Source organism: Tupaia chinensis, unplaced genomic scaffold (genome assembly GCF_000334495.1).
Source record: "Tupaia chinensis unplaced genomic scaffold, TupChi_1.0 Scaffold000115_1, whole genome shotgun sequence".
Classification (NCBI taxonomy): domain Eukaryota; kingdom Metazoa; phylum Chordata; class Mammalia; order Scandentia; family Tupaiidae; genus Tupaia; species Tupaia belangeri.
In genome coordinates this window covers 8,779,236-8,790,048 of record NW_006159579.1, presented here as the reverse complement: position 1 = coordinate 8,790,048, position 10,813 = coordinate 8,779,236, and the positions used below count along the sequence as shown (strand labels likewise).

At 51.3% G+C, this 10,813-nt stretch overlaps 1 protein-coding gene across 3 annotated transcripts in view; it reads left to right on the top strand.

The window, feature by feature from the left end:
- Positions 1–6,706, top strand: part of ZHX3 (zinc fingers and homeoboxes 3) — a 127,369-nt gene extending 120,663 nt beyond the window's left edge. For all 3 annotated transcript variants that reach the window (XM_006144142.3, XM_014586157.2, XM_006144141.3), the window contains exon 4: positions 591–6,706. In XM_006144142.3, the coding sequence (XP_006144204.1) occupies positions 591–601 (11 nt within the window). In that variant the 3' untranslated portion in view covers positions 602–6,706. The remainder of the gene's footprint in view (positions 1–590) is intronic.
- Positions 6,707–10,813: the final 4,107 nt, after the last annotated feature.

The window sequence follows — 10,813 nt, the reverse complement described above, 5'->3', positions numbered from 1 at the left end:
CAGGAATGGCAGGGGTGGCCATGCCTGTGGCATCATCAGGTATGTGTGAGTATAGGAAGGGCTTGTGTATGTCTCTGCACCTGCTTTCTCAGCCAGCCTTGAGGCTGGGGCAATATCTTTATGCATCATGGATGTTGGAGCTCTGACCAGCTTCACTGGCTTTGACTTTAGCATTGCAAGTTAGAAGTGAGTAGAGCCATCAGTGGGATACATGTCAGAAACTAGATCAAGCCACTGTTGTATTAGAACAGAGTGTTCCAGAGAGGCAGAGGGAGAAGACAGAATGAGACATTTTAGGACAGGAGAGGCCAAGGTGCTGCTCCAGCCTCTGGGCCTGGGGGTTGGCAGGGGTTGCCAGAGAGTGCAAAGGCCTTGCCCAGTTTAATCAGCATCCTGTCCACAACCTGCACACTCCTCCTCACCTTTCGCCAGGCTGGAGCAAGGGGGAATGGCTAGCAGGAAGGCATTGCTCATGGAAGCAAGAGGTCCCCAAGGTCAGTGACACTGCCCTGGCATGCAAGGACCAGGCTGCCCCAGGGTTATATGAGTGGCAGCTGCCGTGCAATAATGGGCATGTGTTTTCTCCTCAGAAACAGACTGAATTGGACCACATGACTGTGAAGGACTGGCCAGTCCGGGATGCTGCCTGCCACATGGAAGGGCCAACCCCGACTCTGCTGCCACCACATGCTGTTCCCATGCCCCGCTGCTGGGTACCCAAGAGAGCTTCCAGAGGCCTCACAGACACCCTGGAGTCCGCCACCACCACCTTGGCCCACCCCACCAAGCGAGCAGCAAGGCTGGGTTCTCAGTTCTCCCTCCCACAATGCAGGACCTTTCCTTTGCTCCCAGTGGATAAACTAGCTCAGATTTCGTATTCATAGACACAGAATCAAGTTTTTAGCATACACGCCCGCCTATATACATTTAATAAAACATCAGAATATAAACACTTCATTACATAGACATGTTGGTTAGCCAAGCAATACGTTTTTACATCATCTCTGAAAATGCCGCGTGTCTGTTCTCTGGGGACTGCTGGGGCCACAGATGCCCCTCCTCCCCCACAGTCTGGTGGGTGATGGGCACTATCAGAATGACATCTGGCGCCTAGGTGTCCTCCTTGGCACTCCTCAAGGAAGCAGCACCTTGGAAGGGTTCGCTGCTGCATGTGGTGCCCGGCTCGCCCAGGGGCTGACCAGGGCAGAACCTGCTGTGACTGGGTTCAGTGACCGGCCACATGGTTAGTGTAGGTGCTCACCACCCTCAGTACTCATTGCCGCAATTCTTTTTCACAGGAATTTGGATCATGGACCATAACTTTCAAAGTTATCATGGGGCTTCCTTTGTTGAGAAGCCAATGCGCCAACCTATGTACCTGCCTTTTTTCTTTTTAGACACATTTAGAGAGGAAAGTGGGAGAAAGAAATGGATGTGATAGATGGAAGATGGTGCATGCACAGCCTGTAGCCTTAGCACTGTGGTTTCTGGAGCCCTTTCTTTCTCATTCACTTCAGAACTTCCTGTGGTTTGGGAGGAAGAAGATAGTGCCCAGTAGTAACAGTGAGGGCTGAAGAGATTCGGGGACTTTTGGGAATCATTGGAGCCAGGGCAGTTTCCAGCACAGAGACGTGCATGTGGGAAAATGTTCCCCCAACCACAGGCCCGGCTGTGTGCTAGACGCATGCTTCGAGCCACTGGGCATTTCTGGGTGGGTCCTTCCTTGAGAGGATGTCTTCAAAGTTCTGTATTCATGTATCCCCAACCTGGGGAAGCAGAGCTCTGCTTTAGCCATGCCCTCATACACTTTTTGAATTGAGAAAAATCACAGGAAAAGGTGCCTTTGGAATACTGGGAAACCTATTAGCAGAACTGTATTAAAAGGTGATTCCCTATTTCCCAAGGCTGCTCTGAGAACAGTGGGTTGAGAGGAGTGGGCTACCCACGTGTCACCCAGCTCCACTTGCCTCGTGGAAACCACCTGCATACAGAGCCTCAAGCCACAGGCACCGAAGCCTTGTAGGGACACTCCTCCTGGTCCTAGGCTGGGTGGGAGCACCAGGAGACCTAGAGGAGGGCAGGGGCTGGAAGCCCCGGTGGTGTTTGTCCCTCGCCACATCTCCCACCCCATCTCCCTTGCACCATGGCTCCCAGGAGCCCACGTGGTGGAAGCACCTTCTGCCTTCAGGAGGAAGTGTTCTTTGGAAACCAGAAGACCTTGAACCACTGTTCATCTTCTGTCCTCCCTGTCCCAGTAGGGACCAGCTCTAACTTGTCTCTAATAGGAGACTTGTACATGGCAAGTTTTGCAGCCGACTTTTTTTGTATCTGGGAGTGAAACTATCTGTCCCAAAAGCCTTTGAGGAATTGGCAAGAATGGTGAGCAACTGCCTTCCTTCAGCAAACAGACACCTGGAGTGTCTCCTTAGTGTCTGTGTACGTGCAGGTCAATTTGTATATACTCATAGGCGGACAAATACTCATTTGATTCTTCACTCAGAAAACATACATCTGGCATAGGCTTGAGGAACTGCGTGGCACACAGGCACTGGGAAAGTCGCCCATGTTGGAAGAGATGCCAGTAGGCTGGGTGCCCATGCGAAGCCATCTTGAGAGTTTGGGAAGCCACCAGGGCCTCACCTCTGACCCCTACCAGCATCACCTTAAGAGCCTCCACACACTGGCCAATGGTTGTATCTGTAGAGAGGATTTTGCTTGGTTATTTGTACTGACATTTGACTTACAACCTAAACAGAAAACAGTCCCGCAGTGGACAAGCTCGAGGACATAGACCGACCAGCCCCAGGAACCACTCATCTGTTGGGTGGAACGCTGATAGGGCTGCCTGCCCTGGCACACATTCTCACAGATGGCAGCCCTGACTGTCAGGCACCGCAGATGGCCAGACTGCCCAGGTGAGGGGCCTTTTTCTGTCCAGGTTCTTGGAGTGAGCAAATGAGGTTTGGACCCTATGCTCACAAGAGTAAGTGATCAGAGATGATGCCAGTGATGTAGCCATCAAGCAAATGCTTAAGGGACACTGTTGCAGGACCCGGGGCTTAGGGTGCAGAACCCCAGAAGCACAAGCATGTCCACACCAGCCAGAGGTCAGAACCACACCACGATGGTAGTGGGATGTGGGAGAGTTCTGTATTCTGGTTCCACCAGAGGGTGAAACTGGGTTGTCACTTTTAGTAGGTGGCCTGCGGGCTGCAGAGTTGAGGCGGATGGGGTTAGTCTCCCTTAAGAAAAAGTCTGTAAGGTGACTAAGCTTTCCCTTCTCTGTATGCACTCGGACTTGTCAGAAGTGGTAAAAAACCGTCTTTCTGTGATTCCTCTTGCTGTCTTGTACCTGTTTGGCTTGTTGTCCTTTACAGGGAATTGTAGATCCAGTTCTAATAGGTGAAACCAGATCACCATTCTGATACAGGAGGTTTGAATTTGCAAGATGTATACTTTGCATATTTTGATTACTTGTTTTAATTTTTTACCATAAAGGAGCTTTTTTTTTTTTTATTTCAGAAAGGGGAGAGTGTCATTTTCTGGAGTCATGGGTTCCTGAAAAAGTGCGCCCTCACTCATGGCTGGCCGGTACTGGGGTTTGGTAGTGGTGGTGTGTGGCTCAGAGCTCCTTCCTCTTGGTTGAGTGATGGGTTCAGGTGGACCTAGGCATTGTGACCCACAGGCCCTGTGCCCTGGAAGCAAAAGGAAGGAGCTGGGCAGTGGTGGAGGTGCCCTCTGCATGTACACGTGGGGGCTGTCCCGCCAGGCAGGCTCAGCATGCTCCGTGAAGGTGACTTTTGTGGATATTTTACCCTGCTCAGTTAGGTCCAGGTCCTGTCCCCCTCCCACCCCCCCAGCTCTGGGACATCTGTCCTATGGCCACCTTCCATGCGCGGTAGTGGCAGCCCGTCCTGTGGGAAGCTTCTGTTTCTGTGCATACTCTTCCTCGAGTCCCCACTTGTGCCCCCGTCTTGGGATCTGTTGCCTCTTTGTCTTCCTCATCTCTTCTTGGACCAAAATCCTGATTGGAGGCAGCCTTGTTAGTTCAGTCATCATAGCCCAAGTGGATGAAGCCATTTTGCAGAGAGAACCCGCCAAGATGAAAAGTCCTGAACAAAGATGGACTTTGGGCTTTTTACTAAAATCCTTCCCTTTTTTCCTTGTTCAGAGTGCACCTGAGGTTTGTCATTTTGACTGTCCTTGGGCAGAGTCTTTGCCTGTGTTAAGTTGAAGTGTTCACATCTCACATTCATTTTCAAGTCTTGGTTGTATAGGAGGTAGGAAAACCCTCCAGACACATCAAGGGACTTCAAGCTGATGCTCACTGCCTGCCCAGGGCAGATGGCCCACAGGACCGGCTCCCCTCACTCCAGTCAGGGAGCCCCCCACAGGGTTTCTCAACCCAGGTTCCTCTCCCTTTCTCCAAGAAGATGGGCCCCTCCTAGCCATCCTGCCCAGGCCTTAGGAGGTATCTGTGTGTGAAATTTGTTCCCAGAAAATCTCCAACATCTGAGCAAGCAGGGGGCTGTGGAGTCAAGCTGGGTTTCAGCCTTGGCACCCACCACACTGCTCTCTTGGGCTTGTTTAATGGGTCACGGATGGGGCTGGGCCATACAGTACCAGGGCTGAGGAGGTGGGGGGAGACATCTATGAAGTGACTGGCTTTGGTATAGGCTGAGACTAGGTGGAGTGGCAGTCCTGGTGCTGGTTGGCCTGCTCCCTAGCCCAGCTCTAAGGCCCATGGAATCAGTAGGCCTTGGTTAGAACCCATTTCTGCTGGAATGTTGTGTGTTCCCACTGCCAGGCTACACTGGGAAGGGTAGAGTGAAGGAGGGTGAGGCCAAGTTCTCTCCTTCCTTAATGTAAAGGAGGACATGGGACACACGGAGCATCTGGGCCTGGAGGGTTGCACCCTGCTTTGTGGTTCTCCGGTGCTGAGCTCACATGCCCAGACAGCTGTGCTGTGACCTGCCTGCAAAGCTGACCTCTTTGATGGGGGCCCAGTTCTTCACCAGATGAGAGATGTGACAAAGGTTTCTTTAAGCCCCAGTCAGCAGAAATCACCCAATCCAATGGCCCCAAAGCTGGAGAAGGGGAGGGAAGCCAGTCTTCAGAGACTAGGCAGAGCCTGGTTTCCATATGGACAAGAACTTGGGCAAACACCTGCCTCCTTGATTTATCTTCTGGTTTGCAGAACTGAGAATATATGGCCACTGCTTTGTCACCCCATGCTCCAAAGCTTTTGGAGCCCTCAGCCCCTGGTCTTGCTGCTGCCTGGACAAGTGCCTGGCAGCGGAGGCAGGAGGGAGCAGTGAGCAGAGCACTGTGTGGTGGGCACTCTGGCCACCTGGCACCTGCCTTGCTTCCATCAGGTGGGTGACCAGCCCAGGCCCCTGAGAGAACCCAGCCTTTACCCACCATGAGTGCCTCTTCCTTCAGGAGACTAGCTCAGGGTGTGTGTACAGATAAGTGTCTGCGTATACGGATAGCTTTTCTTCATTAATGCTTTTTAACTTTTCCATGATGAATGGATGATTCAAAATTAAAGTGACTGGAGTTGAAAGTGAGGAGTCAAGATAAATAAAGGCTGCCTCATCAATGAATATGGAAAGCTACAACCACTTGGTCTTTCCCACGTCAGACCCCAGAGTAGAAACAGCTGAGAGGATAAGACTCTAGCATTGGTCCCTACTAACCCCAGCGTTTGTGTTTAAAGAGATCTTACCACTCCTGCCTGTGATATGGTTCCTGCCGTACAGCTCTGTCCCATTCTAGCAGTCTGACTTGAGCCCAGAGCCCGTGAAGAGTGCTGGCTGGAGGAGGAGAGCCAGGGCTCATTCCTACGCAGGGATCCAGCCTGATAGTCAGGCCACTCCCCACAGGCCTGGGCAAGGGCCAGGGGAGACGTGGTCACCCTATGCAGCAAGTTCCCACTGTGCTTCTGAGCAGCTGCTTTGTTCAGCTGTGTCAGGAGGGTCAGACTGTGCCATAACTGTTTTATTAAAAACAGAAAACACACCCACCTTCCTCTCCCCCCTGCCGGCCATTGTTCATTGAGTTTACTGAGCATGGCTTTGTAGACATCAGGGAGGTTGCCAAAGGCCCGCAGACTCCTTTCTGACCAAGTTCTGATTCTTGGTGTTCTAGCACCCATTTGTATGCTGGTCTTCAGCTCAAGCCCCTTTCCAGACTGCGAGAAGTGAGACTGGGTAGGGAGTGTTGAGCAGTTTGCTTTGGTGCAATTCCTGTCTCCCAGAGATGGCTGCAGAATCGATCATCTTGGTGCTAAGAGGCAACTTGCCCTGTTTGTCCAGAGGCAAAGCGAAATGTTAATCAAACTGTGCAAGGCTCCCACCACCTGCTGTAGCCGAGTGTGAAACCAAACTGTCAGGCCAGTGGGGATGGGCGCGTTACCGTGGGCGAATGTCTGAACTGAAGGATAGCACTTGCCTGTGGCTTGGACCTGGGTTGTGCCGAGGCAGGAGTAAGGCTGCTCTCTTTGGGCTGAGTCTCCAGGCCTCACAAGGTCCCCTGTGGGGATGCTGCTATTTCTAAGATGCAAATTGCACATTTCCTAGATTTTGTATCTGTGGATTTGGATGAGGGAGGGCACAGGGACAAATTGCTTGTACAGTTTGAAATGGGCCTCAATGGTACTTCAAACCTTTTGATTATTCCTAAATAAAAACATAAATGTATTTCACATATGCTGACTTATTTGTGGTAGGGGTAAAGGTAAGGGGGGTTCAGAAAAAAAGCTAAAAGCACATCATACTCACTGTGTCCTATGGGTGAGAGCAACTTTTTTTTTTTTTGGAGAGGTTTTCACTATAGGGTGCATGTGCTCATCAGGCAGCGAGACAGAGAGACAAAAAGCGAGAAATCAACCCCCAGGGGGGATGGTCACGCCACAATCCCTTCTCCATTCTCCTCTTGGGATCTTGGGCACGCACGCACACGTGCCCAGCGTGTTTTAAGCCATCGGGCCCGGGACGTGAACCGCGGTTGACTACATGGGAGTCCAGTGACATAGCCATTACGCCAACTGCTGGTTCCCGAGCAACTTTGAACTCCAAAGGGGAGATGGTTACTCCCCTCAGCCACAAAGTTGACTCCCATCTGCATGGCTGGGTTCACTATGGTGACAGCTGTGGCACTTTAGAACCTGCAAGCTGAGTCAGAGCTGGAGTCACAGAGATCTGGTGAGAGGACCCTGGTGAGCTGTTCCTTTCTTTTTCCTGGGATTTAAGTGCCAGTAAGCAGAACCTGTCCTTTACTACAGAGGGCTTGGCGAATATGAACCCCAAGGCAAGTACAGATGCAATGTGGGCTCTCCTGGGCAGTTGTAGAGGCCTCCAGGCAGGGAACAGAATGCCCAGATTGACTCCCAGGTGTGAGTCTCCTGTGGAATATCAGAATAGGATCCAGGGAAGAGAGGACTGTCAGGCTTGGTGAATATGCCTGAGCATCCTGGGGCCTTCTGGAGGAACAGGACTCAAACCCCAACTTCAAAGATCCAATGCAGTTGAATTTTGTTGGGGTGGTCATAAAGGCCTGTGGCAAGAAACCTTGAAACAAAATCACCAGGGACAGACACACCAAGACAGTACAATAATTCTGGCAGGAATCAGAATTCTGGGAATCTGTTCTGGACTGTCCTTCTGGAGGCTACTTCTGGGGAAGCAGCTTTTGTGCTGGATCTAGAGAAATACAGGTCCTTGGGAGCTGAACCACACTGGTGTGAAACCCTAAAGCTGGTCAGCTGAACCCCAGAGTTGGCAGCAGTGACCTGCAGGGGGCACTGTGGGCTCTCCTGGGCAGTTGTAGAGGCCTGCAGGCAGGGAACAGAATGCCCAGATTGACTCCTGGGTGTGTCTCCTGTGGAATATAAGAATAGGACCCAGGGAAGAGAGGACTGTCAGGTTAAGACTAGGCTTAATCGACTTAAATAAAATGTGAAGGTGTGACCTAGTTTAGCATGATAATCTGACATGTTCTTTTTTCCCCCCTTAGCATAACTGATTTGGTGAGAGATGAGTTCAAGTTCAAAGGTGTCTGCCACAGGCCCAGCCCTCAAGTAACATTCAGGCTATGTCTGGTCAGGAGGAAGGCCCAGCCCTTTCCTCTCATAGCCAGGCACTTGTTACAAAGGCAGTTTTCTGGGACCAGCAGTTGGTGTAGTGGCTATGTCACTGGACTTCCATGCAGTCAACCACGGTTCAAGTCCTGGACCCAGTGGCTTAAACTCATGCCAGGTGCATGTGCGTGTGTGCCCGCCCAAGATCCTGCGAAAATGGAGAAGGGATTGCGGTGTGGTCATCCCCCCAGGGGGTGATTTCTTTCTTTCTGGCAAGTACATGTGCCCTATAGGAAAAACCTTTCCAAAAAAAGAAAAAAGCAGTTTTAGCTGACGTCAAGAACTGTTCCTGCCTTCTTCCCACGAGGCAGCCTTTTAGAACGCCCAACCTTGGATATGGCGTGTGTGTGCATGTGTCCACGGGGGAAAGCTGGTGCAAGCTCAGGCCTGCTGCTGGGAACACAGCCTACCCGTTCTGGCCAGCCAGCCCAGAGCAGGTCCCACTGGGCAGTAGGTTATAAGGAGCCTGCAAGGGAGGCAGTTCATTTCGCTTTGCCTGTGCCCCTACACCATTGCTTTCCCCTGCCGGAAACCATGCTTCAAATACCTTAAGAGTTTTTGAATAACTCCCATGCCAGGACCCCCAGGTTCTGGGGTTTCCAGAAGTACCCCAGGTGGTGCTAATTTTCTGCCAAGGCGGACTCTGTGGGTCATAACCCAGAGGGTGGAAGGCAGTGCTGCCCACACCGCAAGCCGAGATACTCAGCCCCAAGTGAGGACAGCAGGCCTCCTGGATCTGTCAGTAGTCCTAAATCTGTGGAGGGATCTGGGATGAAGTTGACCTTTGAACTTGCTTGATTTAGGGTCAGACGGCAACCCAGCAGATTCCTGCAGAAGGCCTTTGGTTCACATTCTGAGACATATCCTGAGACTTCCTTGTACATGCCAGGTACTTATGCCATGATTTGGGGCTGGCTGAAGCTGGGGGTGGATAAGATTATGAGCCATAACCCTGTAAGGAGTGCTATCTTGCTGTCTCTATCATGGAAGAAAAATAAGTCCTGCTTGACTCAGGGTAGACCTGTTTTCCACTGGGAAGAAGGATGAACAAATGTGCAGTGAGAAGGCAAAAAAAAAGCCTGAGGCAACCAGCCATGGGTCTGTGAATGAAGAGCAGAGCTCTGGCTCCCCCCAGGACACATTCCTAGAGGATGCTTGTTCAGCAAATGGAGGTATGTATGAGGAGTCTTCACGAAGCTCATGGTATGCTGGCCCCATGACCTAGTGGTGAGAGCGCTGGATCCCACACGGGGGGACCATGACTCAAACCCTGACGGCTTGAGAAAACATACTTGGGACAGGCATGAGCCCACACCTGATCTGGGGAGATGAGGGATTGTTTCCTCCCTCTTCCTGTGTCTGGCAAAATTTGAAAGTTCATGGAAAATGCGTTATGGAAAAACTATGCATAGATTTCAAATTGTACTTTAATTCCCTGTTTCCATGAACTTTCTGAAGTCCCCTCATTTTGATGGAAGTTAAAATGGTCAACACCAAAAGCCAAGGGCATTATACATTATCCTACCCCAACTAGGAAAACTCTCCAGGCCACATGGATTGTGAGAGCCCAAGTAAATTCCCACCCACCACCCTGTGTGTGGGAAAGGACCACCCTCATAGGTTCTGGGAAGAAAGCCACAGGCCAGCAAGAACTGACCACATTGCTGGGCCATCATGTCTATTCAGTGGGTGGAAACTGTAGTCCATCATTTCTCCTCCAGCACAGACCACTGCAAAACAGCCTTGGGAAAAGAAGGGCCTTTTCAACCATATTCTGGGTACAGAGATTTTGGTTGCAAGTTACTGAGATGACCTAAGTGGCACCCAGCAACACACATCTGAATGCTCTTTTTTTGAGAGGACAGGTTTCTGTAGAATTGGAAAGGAAATCCTGGTTGCTTCCTGCTCACCACCTATGCTGGTTGGCTGGCCACAAGAACCCAGGCTGGCTCCCAGGCAGGATGTACTATCCAGCCACACCCTCGGAGGATGGGCTAGGATGAGGGAGGCCTTAAACCTGTTAGTCCAGAAGAGGGAAAGGCTGTTTTACCTGAGTTTACAGAAACATCCCACCTGCTTCTATTGTGGAATAATCACCAGGCAATGCTCCTTGGTTAACAAGGACCCAGGCAACAGGCTTCCGTAAGTACCCCCACAGTATACAAGTTAAAGGAAAAAAGGACATGAGGATGATTTATTTGGCAGTCAGATCTTAAGAGGGCAGCAGAACTAGCAAATGGCCAACCCTGTGCCCGTGTATGGGCAGTGGGTCTGCGTGTGCTGAATGCTGGCTACGCTATGAGGCACCTTTGCACCCACAGGCCTGGGCCCCGGCCTCCAGAAGTTCTCAGAGGTGGGGGCTGCCTGCTCAGTTTTTCCATCTGCTCCAGGGATATCCTCGCCCAGCTACACAGACGCTGCAGTTAGGTGCAATGTCATTTTTCAGCACTTGCCTGCCTGTCCCCCACCTTCCCACAACTCCTTAATCCCTTTTTCACTCCTAAGGGAACACACATTGAGTTTTCTTTCCCTTAAAAACAGAAAAGACCTTGCTAGATGGGCTTTGCTGCTCCATCTCTTCCCACTCCCCACTCTTGTTAGTGCCTTAACACCTCACACTGAGCCCCTCCCCAAGTGGCAGGCAGCCCACTAGCCGCTCTCCTCTCAGAGGCT